This window comes from Cucurbita pepo, chromosome 7, assembly GCF_057944985.1.
Source record: "Cucurbita pepo subsp. pepo isolate OVF chromosome 7, ASM5794498v1, whole genome shotgun sequence".
Lineage (NCBI taxonomy): Eukaryota > Viridiplantae > Streptophyta > Magnoliopsida > Cucurbitales > Cucurbitaceae > Cucurbita > Cucurbita pepo.
Genome location: NC_141804.1, coordinates 8,995,227 through 9,012,592, shown reverse-complemented (window position 1 = coordinate 9,012,592; position 17,366 = coordinate 8,995,227). Strand labels below are relative to the sequence as shown.

Here is a 17,366-nt window from a genome sequence, read left to right as displayed (position 1 = left end):
TCAAATTTTTATTTTTAATAAAAGTAAAATATTAATAGATAAAATATCTATTTATATTCAAACCGCTAAATTAATAATTGTACTGGTGTAAAAAAAAATTATTTTCAAAAGTTTCAATAAACCCTTAAATTTAAAAAAATATCTAAAAAATACCTTTAGACATTTTAAAAAAAGTTATCCTAAAAAATAAATTATTTTTAATATTATTATGAAAAAAATAATTTTTAAATATTATAGTGACGATAAATATATAGAAAGATAAGTACCTTAAGGCATAGGGCTTTTCAAAGCTAGCCTACCTAGTCTTTGCCCAGTCTTCGCCTTCTTCCGTGGCCAAGTTTCAGCATTCAACGTCGGCCTACAAGTGTTTATTGGTGGTGAATATAAATGGGGCGTGGCCAAGTGGTAAGGCAACGGGTTTTCGATAGGTGAAGGAGTGAAACAGCTCGACCAAGAGGGAGAGGAGCGATACTGTGAAACCGATAGGTTCAGCAGTTTACAAGCAAGAGAGGAAATTCAATCCTCAGCGAGCAGCAGCTTTACCGGTCAAGAAGAAATCAATAGCTGAAAGAAAAGAGAAAGACAAGTAGCAAAGCCAGCCAGCCAGCCACTTTACCGTGAAAGAAGGAAAGGAGACCGCCCAGAATGACCATACATCCTAAGACCTTATTCACACAGCAAGAAAGGCCGAATGTCAGGGGCAGTCAGCTGGCTGCTTCTAGATAGGAGATACTTTAAATTAAAAAAATTATTTTTAATTTTTTTATAAAGTTTAAGAATATTAATGGATGAAAATTAAAATGTATTTTTAATTTTTTTTTTTTCAGTTTTAAGAGTATTTTTTAGATTTTTTTTTAGTTAAAAATATTATTAAAACTTTAAATTTTAAAACGCTACTATTTTTTTTATTAATTTAGCTAAATTTAATTCTCAATTTAGCATAATTAATTTATTTCTAAACAACTGTTTTTGAAAGTTATGAATAAATCTAAACTAATTTTAGAACAAAGAACAATAGAAGGAAGAATATGGAACAGCAAATCCAGCGAAACAAAGCCCTATCGACTTCAAAAAATTCAGCAACAACAAATCATACAACCTGTTCAAACAAATTCTTCCGATTCAACCTTCAACAGAAACCACACAAAAATAGATGACTCGCGAAGAACATATAGCGACGCGATTGAATCCAAAAACATCGATCAATCCACAAACACAAAATCTCCTTCCATCCTTTCGCCACAGATTCCGAGAAGAAAAGAAACGAAAAGAAAAAAACAGAGTTCATAGAAAATGGCCAGAGGCGGAGCTCACAAGAAAGACGAATCCGTAGCGGTAGCGATCGATAAAGACAAATTCAGTCAACAGGCTTTGAAATGGACGATTGAACGGCTTCTTAGCAGAGGCCAAGTTCTTACTCTGCTTCACGTCAAACACAAACCGTCGCATTCGAGTAAGAATGAAAAACCGCGAACATTTTGAAACCCTAACCTGTTTGATTCGTTGCGCGTCTTCGATTTCTGCGATGCGATTGTTTCTTTTGCAGTTGAATTGATATCTGTTTTTGAATCGATTTGTAGCGACGAACGTCGGTACCTATTCCGATTCGGATGACGCCGTTGCTCATAAACAGCAGCTTGATAATCAAGCCCATCAGTTCTTCCTCCCCTTTCGTTGCTTCTGCACACGAAGCAATGTAAGTATCTCTCTCTTTCCCTCTCGTTTATTACATAAATATAAATTTGGGTTATAAAATTAAATGAACTTTATAGTTTTTTTTTTTTCAAAAAAAAAAGAAAAGCACGCGATGTCTCGGGCCACTTTTGAGTCATTTTTCATAAGGGTACCTCATTAAACTAATGTCATTGGTGTTAGACGAACACGACTCTCCACAATGGTATGATATTGTCCAATGAAGATAGTATTCCTCACTTATTAAACCCATGATCCTTAGTCACTTTTAACTACACCTTTAAGACCTCCCCTAAATCGAGCCTCGACTCCTTTTTCTGGAGCCTTCGAACAAAGTACACAATTTGTTCGACACTTTAGTCATTTTTTACTACACCTTCGAGGCTCACAATTATTTGTTCGATATTTGAGGATTCTATTGATATGGCTAATTTTAGGGCATGACTCTGATACCATGTCCGGGCTTGACCTCGTACCAATGGAGATAGTATTTTCACTTATAAACCCACGATCTTTCACTAAATTAACCAACGTGGGACTCACTCCCAATAATCCTCAACAATTGGGACGTTCGGAAAAGCTTCTTTCTCGTTTTGATATTTTACTATATTTAGTAGAGACGGTATAGAACAAAACAAAACCCGTGATATTAAGAGACCAAAACAAGAAATAAGCTTTTCTAAATGTCTCAATAACACTCGGTTCAACGAAAAAGATAGCTAGTGGTACCCCTAAGAAAAATGACTCAAAAAGAGCCCGAGACACTGAAACCATCTCCAGAGTGAATTTAGTCAAATTTGAACCTTCACTGATAATATATATATTTATATATTGAGTAATTTTCTTTTACAAGTTTATTTTTTATATTGTTAAAATTATTAATTTAGAAATGAAATATTATTAAAAAAAATAATAATAATTGAATTTAAGTAAAGAAATTAATTATGAATTTGTGAAGCATGATTATTTATTTTTTTTTAATTTATTTATAATAAAGAAATATAAATAATGTATTTGAACAGATACCATGCAATGAAGTGACGTTGGAGGAGGGAGATATTTCAAAAGCATTAATCAATTATGTCAACAAAAATGTTATTGACGTTTTAGTCCTTGGTGCTCCTTCAAGAACTGGCATTGTCAAGTAATTTCCCTCTTTATTTATTTATTTTTGTATTTTTACTATTAATTAGTTTGATGAGTTAGGTATCGATATGTTACGAACACGTTAGCATTATGAAACCTTAGGTTGAGTCTTTTAATCCTCGTAATTCAAGTTTAGAGAAAATAAGGGTTTTCAATGTGATACCCGAGTAGAGGAGTTGTAATGGCTCAGCTCCACCGCCAGTAGATATTGTCTTTTTTTGGACTTTTTCTTTTGGGTTTTCCCTTGAAGGTTTTAAAACGCCTCTGTTGAGGAGAATTTTCCACACCCTTATAAAGAATGATTCGGTCTCCTCTTCAACCGATGTGAGATCTCATGATTAGGAGTGGTACATGAATGAAATGAGACCACATCTGAATGAGAACGATCCTAAAGATAGGATAACTAAGAAAGACTTAAAAGAATTGAAAGTCGCTACCTATACCAGCAATGTGCAACTTCCTTTTTGGTAGCTCAATCATAGAAACTTCACGATTAAACGTGTTTTACTGCAATTCTATGTTGAGTGACATTCTAGGTAATGACTTAGAATGCATGCGAGTGATAACAAAACGTACGCAAAAGACCTGTGTTGGTCTTTGGGAATGGTAACGTGACCATGTTGTAGGGGAATACGGGAGTCATCAGGTGCTGAATCTAGATATTGTACGTGTTGAAAGGAGTTCGTCTCGGTTCGAGTTGTTGGTATAAATTTTCACTTGTTCTTGTTGTTGTCGTTCGTGTAGACGATTCAAGTCGGACATTCCAAGTATCGTGTCGAAAGGAGCACCAGACTTCTGCACAGTTTACACTATTGGCAACAAAGGCAAGGTCTCTTCAATGCGACAAGCTACATCTCCAGCACCTGCAAAGCCTATTTCTACGTCGCACAACCAACCACAACCCACCACACGCCCTCAATTGTTGCATCAGCTCACCAACGCCTCCGAGGTATCAGTCGAGCACCCGATCATCCTGCGCTCCCAACCCTCCAGACGTAAGTCTTATTGAAACTTTTGAAAATTCAAAGATATATAACGAAGAAAACATAATTATTAGATGTGAAAAGTCAATTTTATCCTCGAGAGTTTATGTTTGGTGATTTGGTTGCAGATTTAGAGACTCAAGACAGCGTAGCATCAAATCCACCTTCTCGTACCATTCACGAAGATTTTGAAATCAAGTATGTGATTTTACATCTTTGCCCTTCAGGTCGCGATTAAACAGGAATAAAATGTTTATAATTCTAATTTGTTGGATGATGAAAGTCCCACGTCGGTTAATTTAGGGAATGATCATGAGTTTATAATCGAGGAATACTCTCTCCATTGGAATGAGGCATTTTGGGAAGCCCAAAGTAGAACCATGAGAGCTTATGTTCAAAGTGGACAATATCATACCGTCTAACTTGGTATCAGAGTCATGCTCTAAACTTAGTCGTGCCAATAAATTAGTAAATCCTCAAATGTCGAACAAAGGAAAACGAGTCAAGCCTCCTCGAAGGCATAGTAAAAAATGGCTAAGACTCCAAAGGAGTCGAGCCTCAATTAATGGGAGGCGTACTTTGTTCGAAGGGAGGGGTTGGATAATGAAAGTCCCACATCGACTAATTTAAGGAATGATCATAGGTTTATAATCAAGGAATCCTCTCTCAATTGTGGGGAGTCGTGCCTAACATAACTTAATGAGGTACACAGGTCGCCGTTTAATCGGCCAGGGTCGAGGGCTTCGATGGGGAAAGGACATGACACATCCACGGCGGATTCCGACATATCGTTCGTGAGCAGCGGTAGGCAGAGCTTAGATCGTGGGAACCTGCCGGCGTGGAACTCCGGCACCGTGGACTCGTATCGGCTTTCAAACGGGTCGGAAACTTCGAGCCCGGGTTCAGCCTCGCCTTCGCCCATGTTGGGAATGGGAGGAATGAGGTCCATTGATAGTAATAATAACTCATCTTATTCTAACCCTTACTCTCACGAAATGTCCTCTGCCTCGGAGAGTGAGACCTCTTGGGCTTCCCAATCTCATGCTCAGGTGAGAATTGATTCGTCTCCTTTATTTTGGTTTCTATTCTTTGTATATGGGTTAAGTTCGATTTCGAGTGGATTAGATTTGAGAAGTTTGTAGTTAAGTGCGTCGATTTTAGTGGTCTCTAACAGTAACAACTCAAGTCCACACCTAGTAGATATTGTTCGAGTTAGGAGAAGTTTCTTTTGGATGATGAAAGTCCCGGCTAATTTAGGAAATGATCATGAGTTTATAATCCATGAATACTATCTCCATTGGTTCAAGGTCTTTTGAGAAGTCCAAAACAAAGCCATGAGAGCTTATACTCAGAGTGGACAATATCATACCATTGTAGAGAGCCGTGTTTGTCTAATAGTTTCGATATGTTTTAAGACCTGATACGTAACCGGCTGAAGCGGACTATATCTGCTGGTAGTGGGTTTGGGTTGTTACACTAACTTTTTAGAGTCAAGTCAGCTCAAGGACGAGGAGAATGTAACTGAGATGATTTGACTCTAGAAAGTTAAGGTCGAAGTCCAAACTAAGCAAGTCCAAGGCATTCTTTGTTCGGCTATAGATCGGTCGATTCAACTAATACGAGTCTAAAAAGTTCAGGTCGACGCCCAAATTAAGCAAGTCTAAGGCACTGTTTCAGAATAAATCGGAAGATCCAGTCAAAGGTTGAAACTCAAATTAAGCAAGTCTAAGGCACTCTTTGAGTATAGATAGATAGATTCAACCGAATTGACTCTAAAAATTAAGGCCAAAGCCCAAGCTAAGCAGGCACTATTCGAGTATAGATCGATCGATTCAACGTGCATTATCAAGCCAACGACTCAACCTTTAGCCTTGCTCATTGAACCAAACTTTGGGTCGAGTTTAGGTCAGGCTTGGACTAACCCATTAAATTAGCCCATTTAATATTAAATATCAATCATTTCTTAAATATTTTTTCTTTTAGATTTTTTTTAATTTACGAAAAATAATTTGTGTTTGAAATGACGTGGAAAATAAAAAAGGAGGATGTCGAGGCTGAGATGAGGAGGCTGAAATTGGAGCTCAAACAAACCATGGACATGTACAGTACAGCCTGCAAAGAAGCCCTAAACGCCAAGCAAAAGGTCTCAATCATTGCCAAGATCACGAATCTTTTCTCCATGATCTATAATCATGACTCAACCATCGAATTCCAATTGATTTGGCAGGCGAGTGAGCTCCATCGCTGGAAAATGGAAGAAGAACACAGACTCGAAGAGGCAAAAATGGCGGAAGGAGCAGCATTAGCAATAGCAGAGAAGGAGAAGATGAAATGCAAAGCGGCATTGCAGGCAGCCGAAGTTGCACAAAGAAGCGCAGTTCACGAAGCGAGGAAAAGAGCAAACGTCGAGAAACTTGCTGTTATGGAAGCAGAGGAAACCAAAAAAGCACTTGAAGGATTCGGCCATGGCGATATCGGTTACAGAAGGTACTCAATCCAGGAAATCGAAACCGCTACGAATGGCTTCTCTGCTGCTTTGAAGATCGGTGAAGGCGGTTATGGTCCAGTTTACCGTGGAGAACTCGACCACACGCAGGTAGCGATTAAGGTCCTCCGTCCGGATGCCGCTCAAGGAAGATCGCAATTTCAGCGAGAGGTTGAGGTTTTAAGTTGTATTCGACATCCAAATATGGTTCTCCTCCTTGGAGCGTGTCCTGAGAACGGTTGTTTAGTTTACGAATTCATGGCGAACGGAAGCTTAGAGGACTGTCTCTTCCGAAAACCAGAGGATCCTGTTCTTCCATGGCAGTTACGTTTCCGAATCGCGGAGGAAATCGCGACTGGACTTCTTTTCTTGCATCAAACCAGACCAGAGCCGATCGTGCATCGAGATCTGAAACCAGGAAACATTTTGCTAGATCGGAACTATGTGAGCAAAATCAGCGATGTAGGACTAGCGAGGCTGGTGCCTCCATCGGTAGCGAACTCTGTGACTCAGTATCGAATGACAGCGACGGCAGGGACTTTCTTCTACATCGATCCAGAGTATCAGCAGACAGGATTGCTAGGGATTAAATCAGATGTTTACTCGCTTGGTGTGATGCTTTTGCAAATAATCACGGCGAAGCCGCCAATCGGACTAGCGCATAACGTGGAGAGAGCGATTGAGAAGGGGAAGTTTGCGGAGATGCTTGATCCGGATGTGAAGGACTGGCCGGTTGAAGAAGCGTTGAAGTTTGCGAAGCTTTCGATTCAATGTGCAGAGATGAGGAAGAGAGATCGGCCGGACCTTGGGAAGGTGGTGCTCCCGGAGCTTAGTCGATTGAGAGCCATGGCGGAAGAGAGTATGGGATTTCAACCGTACAGTATCTGTGATTCGCCATGTATGAGCCAGGCTTCCTTTTCACAGGTAAGTTCGCTTCTCTTTTTCTTCGCCATTAATGGTGTTCATATCTCTTGCTCTCACCTTCCAATTTTCAAAATTATATCACTAATTATATTATTTTATCAATTTTAAATGCTAAATTAATAAAAATACTTCTAAACTTCTATTTATAAAAAATTAAGAGTATTAATCAATATTTTTATATATTCTAAACTTCTATTTATAAAAAATTAAGAGTATTAATCAATATTTTTATATATTTACCGTCATTAATTTCAAGTTCAAATTTCTACAAAATCATTTCTCTAAATCTTACCAGTGTATGTATTAAATTTCATGCGGAACATTAGATATAACTATTTCTCTAAATCTTACAATAGTATGTGTTAGATTTCATGCGAATATTAGATATAACTATTTCTCTGAATCTTATTATGGTGTATGTGTTAGATTTCATGCGAATATTAGTTATAACTGTTCCTCCAAATCTTACTATGGTCAATGTGTTAGATTTCATGTGAACATTAGATATAACTATTTCTCTAAATCTTACTATGGTGTGTTAGATTTCATGTGAACATTAGATATAACTATTTTTCTAAATCTTACAATAGTGTATGTCTTAGATTTCATGCGAACATTAGATATAACTGTTTCTCTAAATCTTACCCTGATGTATGTGTTAGATCTCATGTGAACATTAAATATAACTATTTCTCTAAATCTTATAATAGTGTATGTGTTAGATTTCATGCGAACATTATATATAACTATTTCTCTAAATTTTACAATAGTGTATGTGTTAGATTTCATGCGAACCTTAGATATAACTGTTCCTCTAAATCTTACCATGATCTATGTGTTAGATTTCATGTGAACATTAGATATAACTATTTCTCTAAATTTTACGATAGTGTATGTGTTAGATTTCATGTGAACATCAGATATAACTATTTCTCTAAATCTTACCATGATTTATGTGTTAAATTTCACGTAAACATTAGATATAACTATTTTTCTAATGGGTTAGATTTGATGCGAACATTAAAGAATTTGCTTTTGCTTGGGTAAGTTTTAGAAACATCAGTTTTCATATAAAATAACAATAACGTAATTTTGATTTTTTTTTTAGTTTAAAATTATTTTTATTAAATTTAAAATAAAGTAATGAATTTTAGGGATAATAATAATAATGTATATTAAATATTAAAACAGGAGCGGTTTAGTCTTCATCATGGGCTAGATGAATCTGAGAGCTCATACTGCCAATCAGGAAGCAGCACGTCATCATATTCAGACAGAAGATCTTGGCTGAATTAACAACTTTTTTTTTTTTTTTTTTTTTTTTTTTTTTTTAATTTTCCAAAATCATGATAAAAATTAAAAAAAAAAAAAAAGCAATTGTAAATGCATATTTTTTTTTATTTAATAAAATTTTCATTTGTTGTGACTCTAAATGTATCGTTTCATAATTGTTTCTTCTTGAGAAACATTTGTATTTATTTACTATAATTTCATAACCAAATTGGATAAATTATTCTTAAGAAAAAAAAAGACAAACCAGAGCGGTTTAGATTACTTATTTAGTCTATCGGTCGATCAACTTTAGTCATATGGCTCGAGAATTCGACTAGTTTAGATTATCCATCAATCAACTTTAGTCATATGGCTTGAGAATTCGACCAGTTTAGATTACCCGACTCATAAATGATGAGTTGGGTTAGATTTATATTTGCTAATTGATATTTTTGTGATTGGGTCAGCTCGATCTGACTTACTCGAAAATATGGTTACAAATTACAACCCAACCATACATCATTACAAATATTTAGAATATTTGTCGTTTGCAGCTAATATTAGTGAGAAGCGTGATGTTTGATATTTTAATTATTATTTTTTAAATAATAATTTTTTAGTTTTCAATATTACTGGTATGATTTAATATCTAGTTTAGTATATATATATATATATATCAACTTGGAAAGATAAAACAAGTATGACAGGTACTCAAAACAAAATAAATCAAGATAGATTCTTTCGTTATCCAAGTAGGAACTTTCTGTTATACCATCATGCCCTTAGACCTCATCGAAGGGCATACCTCAAGAACACCCCCCCCCCCGATAAACATCGAGATGCACGAAACCAACCTATATCTCAAAAGAAAAATATAGGAAAGGTAAATGAAAGATGAAAGTCATAATCCGCTTTGGGAGTGTGAGATATGCGGACAGGAAGTACGCAACCGAACAACCGCAGGGGCTTCCAGTAGTGATATCTGCCCCCACCAAATGGGCCGCTCAAAACCTGGAGCTATTATTTCAATCGAAAATCCACGTCAGATCGCAGCGAAACGAAAAAGAAAGACTGAAGCTCCAGATCACTTAATGCAAGATAAATCAAACGGGATCACAAAATGCAAGATAAATCGGAGGCAAATCAAACGCTTCATCTTTAATCATTATATCTAAAAATTAAGATGATATTAAGTCAAATATTGACTGAACAACAAACCATTAATTTTTTTTTTTTAGTTTTTATGATTGAGTTATCGAAAAAAGAAATTATATATATAATAATTATTAATTCTTTTAAACATTTTTTTAATCATAATTTTGTATACATATGCTTGGTTTTTGTCCTCGTCATCTATTATAAATAATTATAAATTAATTAAAAAAAAATTAAAATAAACTAATTATTGGGAGAATATTCGTACCCGCGATTGACTCCGATTCCCCTGAAGCTGTTCTTGGATGGATCGTTGCAGTCTTTGTTTCTCAATTTCTTTCTAATCTTCATCACTAATCGCTATAAATATGCTCCGCCATAAGTTCATAATCGACCGGAGAAAACCTTGATTCCGGCGAACTGTGAACCCTAGCCCTTTCGATCAACGTCGTCTTTGCGGAAGAAAAAAAAAATGTCGATCTCTCCTTCCGATTCGACCAAAAATGTTCTGCAAATGTCCGTCGACGGCGATGAACCGCCGCGAGCCTACGTCGTCGAAGACTCTGCAGTTGGTGGCGCCGGCGAGATTCCGATCATCGACCTCGGTGTGTTTCTGCCGTCTTCGTCGCCGGAGCCTGAGGTTTTGGACTCTGAATTGGGGAAACTGAGATCTGCTCTTGCCAAGGAGGGATGCTTCCAGGTTTTTATTTCATAAATAATAATAATAATAATAAATAATAATAATAATAAAAAACTTTTTTTTCCCTTAATTTTCCATTTTTTACTATTTGATAAATATTTAAATACATTATTTAGATAATTTTATAGTAATTCTCTTTTGATTTTTTATTTTTATAATGAGTAGATGAATTTATATTTGTTTAGGCAATAGGACACGGTGTTTCAATCGAGCTTCTAAACAAACTACGAGACTTTGCAAAAGAGTTCTTCGAATTGCCCGAGCAAGAAAAGCTTAAGTATTCACCATCCGACGAGAATAATAAGTTCGAAGGGTATGGAAATGATATCGTGGTTTCAGAAAAGCAAGTTCTTGATTGGAACTATCGTCTGTTCCTTTGTGTCTTCCCGCACGACTCGAGAAACCTGAACCTTTGGCCTCAAACTCCAAATGCTTTTAGGTAACATTCTATTAATTTGAAGCTATATTCAGTATGTTATGTTGAGGATTGTTTGAAAAGGAGTCTCGTGTCGGCTAATTAAGGGGTTGATTATGGGTTTATAAGTAAGGAATACATTTCTATGAGTGGGTTCGTGGTTCCTAACATGGTACCAGAGTCATGCCCTTTAACTTAGCCATGATAATAGAGTTCTCAGATGTCGAACAAAAAAATTGTGAGACTCTAAGGTATAGTCAAAAGTGACTCAAGTGTTGAACAAAGGGTGTACTTTGTTCGAGAGCTCTAGAGAAGGAGTCGAGCTTCAATTAAGAGGAGGCTGTTCGAGGGCTCTATAGGCCTCAGGGGAGGCTCTATATATGGTATACTTTGTTCGAGGGGAGAGATTGATCGTGGGTTTATAAGTAAGGAATACATCTCCATTGGTACGAGACGAGACGTTTTGGGGAAACCAAAAGCGAAACGATGAGAACTTATACTCAAAGTGGATAATATCACACCATTATGGGGATCCAGGTTCGTGGTTCTTAACATGGTATCAGAGTCATGCCAATAGAATTCTCAAGGGACGAACAAATGATGTACTTTGTTCAAGGGGCTCAAAAAAAGTAGTTTCCACATCCTTATAAATGGTGGTTTGTTCTCCTCCCCAACCAATGTGGGACATCACAATCCACCCCCTTCGGGGCCAGCGTCCTTGCTGGCACTCTTTCCTTCCTCTAATTGATGTGGGACCACCCCCAAATCCACCCCCCTTTGGGGCCATGCGTCCTTACTGGCACACTGCCTCGTGTCTAACCCCTTCGAGGAACAGCGAAAAGGCTGGCACATCGTCTGGTGTCTGGCTCTGATACCATTTGTAACGGCCCAGAACCACCGCTAGCAGATATTGTCCTCTTTGAGTTTTTCCTTTCGAGCTTCCCCTCGAAGTTTTAAAACGCGTTTGCTAGCGGAAAGTTTCCACATCCTTATAAATGGTGGTTTGTTCTCCTCCCAACCAACGTGGGACCATCACACCTAACATGTTATGTGTTTGAATTTTCGTTACTTTTTGCAGAGAAACCCTAAACGAATACGTCAATAACGTGAAGTTCGTGATGGACGTTATGTATAAAGCCATAGCCAAGTCATTGAACATCGACGAAGATAGCTTCTCGAGACAGCTCGGGGATCGATCGCCGATGAACGTGAGGGTGAATTTCTATCCGACATGTTCGAGACCAGATTTGGTTCTCGGAGTAAAGGCTCATACAGATGGATCAGCCCTCACAGTTTTGTTGCAAGACAAAGAAATGGAAGGTCTTCAAGTTCTTGTTGATGAGAAATGGATAACTGTTCCCGTGCTTCCTCACGCTCTCGTCGTCAATGTCGGTGACCAAATGCAGGTAAAAACTCTCTCATTCTCCATCTCATTTAGTTAAATTATAAATTTAATCTCTAAAATTTTAAAATTTTATCTAAAAAATATTTAATAGAATTTTAACCGTCTTTAATAAATCCTTAAACTTTTAATTTCGATTAAATATGTCCCCTAACATATTTTAAATTTTAAAAACAAGTCCGTTTAATAATTATTTTTGTTTTTAGCTTTTAATTTTTTTTATAAATAAAGTATTTAAGCATTATTTTCAGAAACTAAATAGAATACAAATATAATACAAATATAAAAGTTTAAGATTAAACATATAATTTAATCATTTATCTATAATTAATTTTTTAATTAAAAAAATTCAATATACCATATAACTAATATTTTTTTAAAAAAGAGTATTAAATTAAAACAATATTAATAATAATTAAAATTAAATATTTTTAGATGGAGTTTTAAAAATTAATATTATCATAAAAAAAAATCATACATTTAATTATATAAAAAAAATTGAAATTTAGAATTTAGAAGTAAAAAAAAAATTATGTTTAAAATTTCTTCCATTAAATATTGGGATAAATATAATTTTTTTAAAAAATTATTTTTCTTAACTATCTGACAACTCAACCGGCTCGAAATAGGAGAGTTGGGTTGAATTTGATTGTGAAACAGTTACTTGGATTACCAACACAATCAATCTGAAATTTTGGGCTGGTCCAAAATTTTCTCTCAACTTAACTCAACCCGACCTAGAAACAGAAGTTGAGTTTGGTTGGATTGTGAAACAATTTTCGGGTTACTCAACTCGAAATTTTAGATTGGTTCAAATTTTTCTCTCAACCTAACCCGTGTACACGTTTAGAACAAAAAATCAGAAATAGAGAGTTGGGTTGTAAAATAATCTAGGATTACTTGTGTTCGCAATCCGACCAATTCGAAATTTTAGGTCAGTCCAAAGTTTTTCCTCAACCCAACTCGAGTTGGGTTGAGTTTGATTGTGAAACAATCTCGAGTTACTTGGATTACCAACACAATCAATTCGAAATTCTGGGCTGGTCCAAAATTTTCTCCCGACCTAATTCAACCCAACTCGAAAACAGAAGGTTGAGTTTAGTTGGATTGTGAAACAATCTTCAGGTTACTTAACTCGAAATTTTAGATTGGTCCAAATTTTTCTCTCAACCCAACCCGTGTACACGTTTAGAACCAAAAATCAGAAATCGAATGTACTAAAATCGATTTTCTTTGATGGGTATGAACATGAAGATCATGAGCAATGGAATATTGAAGAGTCCATTGCATAGGGCAGTGACAAACTCAGAAAAGATGAGAATTTCAGTGGCTTTGTTTCACATTCCTGAGGTGGAGAGGGAGATTGGGGCAGTGGATGGGTTGGTGGATGAAGAAAGGCCTAAGAAATATAAGAGCATCAAGAACTATGGAGCTATCAACTATGAATGCTATCAAAAAGGTATTGTACCACTTGACACTCTCAAGATCTAAACAAATGAGACCGATCGATCATGTGTTGTACACTGTAACGATTCGACTTTCTAAAACCCTACACCGATCTGGATTTGTTATCATATGTATGATTACGTTGTTTTGAAGTAGAATAATGAAAATATGCACGTTGCAAACTCGTGCATTGTTGTTTTCCGTGTTGTACACTGTAACGATTCGACTTTCTAAAACCCTAGATCGATTTGGGTTTATTATCATATGCATGATTATGTCATTTTAAAGTGGAAGAACGAAAATATGCACGTTGCAAGCTCATACATTCTTGTTATCCTTGTTGTGCAGTGTAATGAGTCGACTTTCTAAAACCCTAGATCGATCTGGATTTGTTATCATATGTATGATTACGTTGTTTTGAAGTGGAAGAATGAAAATATGCACGTTGCAAGCTCGTACATTGTTGTTGTTGTTATCCGTGTTGTACACTGTAATGACTTGACTTTCTAAAACCCTTGATTGATCTGAGTTTATTATCATATGCATGATTATGTCGTTTTAAAGTGGAAGAACGAAAATATGCACGTTGCAAACTTGTGCATTGTTGTTTTTCGTGTTGTATACTAGAACGATTCAACTTTCTAAAACCCTAGATCGATATGGGTTTATTAGATAATGTTGTTATCTGTGTTGTATGCTATAACGATCTGACTTTCTAAAACCCTAGATTGATATGGATTTGGGTTTAGTATCATATGCAATGATTATGTCATTTTAAAGCGGAAGAACGAAAATATGCACGTCGCAAACTCATACATTGTTGTTATTATGTTGTACACTGTAACGTCCCGACTTTCTAAAATCCTAGACTGATTTGGATCTGGGTTTATTATCGTATGCATGATTATCTCATTTTAAAGTGGAAGAACGAAAATATGCACGTTGCAAACTCGTGCATTGTTGTTTTCCGTGTTGTACACTGTAACGATTCGACTTTCTGAAACCCTAGATCGATCTGGGTTTATTAGACAATGTTGTTATCTGCGTTGTATGCTATAACGATCTGACTTTCTAAAACCCTAGATTGATATGGATTTGGGTTTAGTATCATATGCAATGATTATGTCATTTTAGAGCGGAAGAACGAAAATATGCACATCGCAAACTCATACATTGTTGTTATTATGTTGTACACTGTAACGTCTCGACTTTCTAAAATCCTAGACTGATTTGGATCTCATTTTAAAGTGGAAGAACGAAAATATGCACGTTGCAAACTTGTGCATTGTTGTTTTTCGTGTTGTATACTAGAACGATTCAACTTTCTAAAACCCTAGATCGATATGGGTTTATTAGATAATGTTGTTATCTGTGTTGTATGCTATAACGATCTGACTTTCTAAAACCCTAGATTGATATGGATTTGGGTTTAGTATCATATGCAATGATTATGTCATTTTAAAGCGGAAGAACGAAAATATGCACGTCGCAAACTCATACATTGTTGTTATTATGTTGTACACTGTAACGTCCCGACTTTCTAAAATCCTAGACTGATTTGGATCTGGGTTTATTATCGTATGCATGATTATCTCATTTTAAAGTGGAAGAACGAAAATATGCACGTTGCAAACTCGTGCATTGTTGTTTTCCGTGTTGTACACTGTAACGATTCGACTTTCTGAAACCCTAGATCGATCTGGGTTTATTAGACAATGTTGTTATCTGCGTTGTATGCTATAACGATCTGACTTTCTAAAACCCTAGATTGATATGGATTTGGGTTTAGTATCATATGCAATGATTATGTCATTTTAGAGCGGAAGAACGAAAATATGCACATCGCAAACTCATACATTGTTGTTATTATGTTGTACACTGTAACGTCTCGACTTTCTAAAATCCTAGACTGATTTGGATCTCATTTTAAAGTGGAAGAACGAAAATATGCACGTTGCAAACTCGTGCATTGTTGTTTTCCGTGTTGTACACTGTAACGATTCGACTTTCTAAAACCCTAGATCGATCTGGGTTTATTAGATAATGTTGTTATCTGCGTTGTATGTTATAACGATATGACTTTCTAAAACCCTAGACCGATCTGGATCTATGTTTAGTATCATATGTAATGATTATGTCATTTTAAAGCGGAATAACGAAAATATGCACGTTGCAAACTCATACATTGTTGTTATTATGTTGTACACTGTAACGTCTCGACTTTCTAAAATCCTAGACTGATTTGGATCTGGGTTTATTATCATATGCATGATTATCTCATTTTAAAGTGGAAGAACGAAAATATGCACATTGCAAACTCGTGCATTGTTGTTTTCCGTGTTGTACACTGTAACGATTCGACTTTCTAAAACCCTAGATCGATCTGGGTTTATTAGATAATGTTGTTATCTGCGTTGTATGTTATAACGATATGACTTTCTAAAACCCTAGACCGATCTGGATCTATGTTTAGTATCATATGTAATGATTATGTCATTTTAAAGCGGAATAACGAAAATATGCACGTCGCAAACTCATACATTGTTGTTATCTATGTTGTACACTGTAATGACCAGACTTTCTTAAACCCTAGACTGATCTGGGTTTATTATCATTTGCATGATTATGCGTTTTAAAGCGGGAGAACGACCATATGCACATTGCAAACTCGTACATTTTAATAGAAACGAGTCAGACTTTATACATGTAACCTTTTTAAAAGCAAGGAAAAGATCACGTTTTTATTTAAATGAAATAATAGAAAACTGTCTCAATGTTACGGTTTCTCTTTTGATTTGTATGAGTGAAAGCATTACAGGGTCTTGACCAAATATGGAGTTGAGAATGTAAGTTCCGTGGATGAAATTTACTTATTCTCGTATAGAGCAGATAGATTAGTAAATTCTTTAAATATTAATTTTAAGACTTGAACAATACGATCCTTCCCTCTCACCGACCCGCGAAAGATATAACTAATAATTAAATCCTAAACAAATCATTCATTAGAAAATTAATGAGACGTAAGGTTGATATGTAATTATAAGGGTAAAATTGTCTTTTAACATTATTATAATTACGAAAGTCTTGAATATGAGATATGAACATTTGAACTTCAATAGTAACAAAAGCCGTAAACGATAATTACCACTAAGACTAAGCTAAATTCACGACATTCTTTTAAATCCTCGGTGATATTTTAATGAAGGGGGATTAAATTTTAGGTGAAAATTTGATAATGGCAACAAAATTGGAAAAAAAAAAGAAAAAAAAGTTATTTTCTATTACATTAGTGATCTCGGCTTAATCAGTTATCTATTTGTGACGAACTATTGGCACCAACCCTCTGTTTTGTCTTTATGAATCGAGGAGCTTGTATTCAATTATCGAGCATCCCAAAAGTTGGGAAAGATCATAGGGGGAAACAAAGAAGTCACGTGTCGTAGATTTATTTCATTAAAAGCTAATTAAACACTATTAAAAGAAAGTTATATTAAAATATGCTCGGGTTGACATATAGTAAGACTCAACAATTTTATAATTGACTCTCATAAATTCTAATTGTTCCTTAAAAAAATAGGGATTCTTTTATATATATCCAGTACCCCTGAGCTCTGTGGCTTAAGTGAGCTACCCTATGGCACATATGTGTGTCACAGTGTGGGCGAGCGTACCGAGACGAGTGTCTCGAGCGACTTCCTTTGAAATGGGGTTTTCAAGGACAGTACTGGGCGGCACGGGTGTGTCGA

General features: G+C 35.8%; 2 protein-coding genes across 5 annotated transcripts; both read left to right on the top strand.

Moving 5' to 3' along the window:
* The first annotated feature begins 1,010 nt into the window (after positions 1-1,010).
* Positions 1,011-8,560, top strand: LOC111798851 (U-box domain-containing protein 52). Of its 4 annotated transcripts, XM_087125776.1 has the most exons (9): positions 1,011-1,453; positions 1,581-1,696; positions 2,715-2,836; positions 3,583-3,833; positions 3,950-4,019; positions 4,534-4,870; positions 5,863-5,964; positions 6,049-7,230; positions 8,422-8,560. In XM_087125776.1, the coding sequence occupies exons 1-9, from the start codon at positions 1,294-1,296 to the stop codon at positions 8,524-8,526; spliced, it is 2,445 nt and encodes an 814-aa protein (XP_086981902.1). In that variant the 5' UTR covers positions 1,011-1,293; the 3' UTR covers positions 8,527-8,560. The 4 variants fall into 4 exon arrangements, with proteins under 4 accessions (XP_086981902.1, XP_023537969.2, XP_086981901.1 ...); XM_023682201.2 differs by having other exon boundaries at positions 5,863-7,230; XM_087125775.1 differs by lacking the exon at positions 8,422-8,560 and having other exon boundaries at positions 6,049-7,961.
* A 1,569-nt stretch (positions 8,561-10,129) lies between these two features.
* Positions 10,130-13,821, top strand: LOC111799018 (codeine O-demethylase-like). The gene is made up of 4 exons (XM_023682397.2): positions 10,130-10,357; positions 10,543-10,796; positions 11,851-12,178; positions 13,429-13,821. The coding sequence occupies exons 1-4, from the start codon at positions 10,130-10,132 to the stop codon at positions 13,663-13,665; spliced, it is 1,047 nt and encodes a 348-aa protein (XP_023538165.2). The 3' UTR covers positions 13,666-13,821.
* The last annotated feature ends 3,545 nt before the right edge of the window (positions 13,822-17,366 follow it).

Excerpts from the sequence above, each read along its gene's own strand:
- LOC111798851 (XM_087125774.1), top strand. The coding sequence starts at position 1,294 with ATGGCCAGAGGCGGAGCTCACAAGAAAGACGAATCCGTAGCGGTAGCG. Across the intron at positions 1,697-2,714 it reads GCTTCTGCACACGAAGCAAT|ATACCATGCAATGAAGTGAC; the intron begins GTAAGTATCTCT and ends GTATTTGAACAG. Across the intron at positions 4,871-5,862 it reads CTTCCCAATCTCATGCTCAG|GAGGATGTCGAGGCTGAGAT; the intron begins GTGAGAATTGAT and ends AAAATAAAAAAG.
- LOC111799018 (XM_023682397.2), top strand. The coding sequence starts at position 10,130 with ATGTCGATCTCTCCTTCCGATTCGACCAAAAATGTTCTGCAAATGTCC. Across the intron at positions 10,358-10,542 it reads CCAAGGAGGGATGCTTCCAG|GCAATAGGACACGGTGTTTC; the intron begins GTTTTTATTTCA and ends ATATTTGTTTAG. Across the intron at positions 10,797-11,850 it reads CAAACTCCAAATGCTTTTAG|AGAAACCCTAAACGAATACG; the intron begins GTAACATTCTAT and ends TACTTTTTGCAG.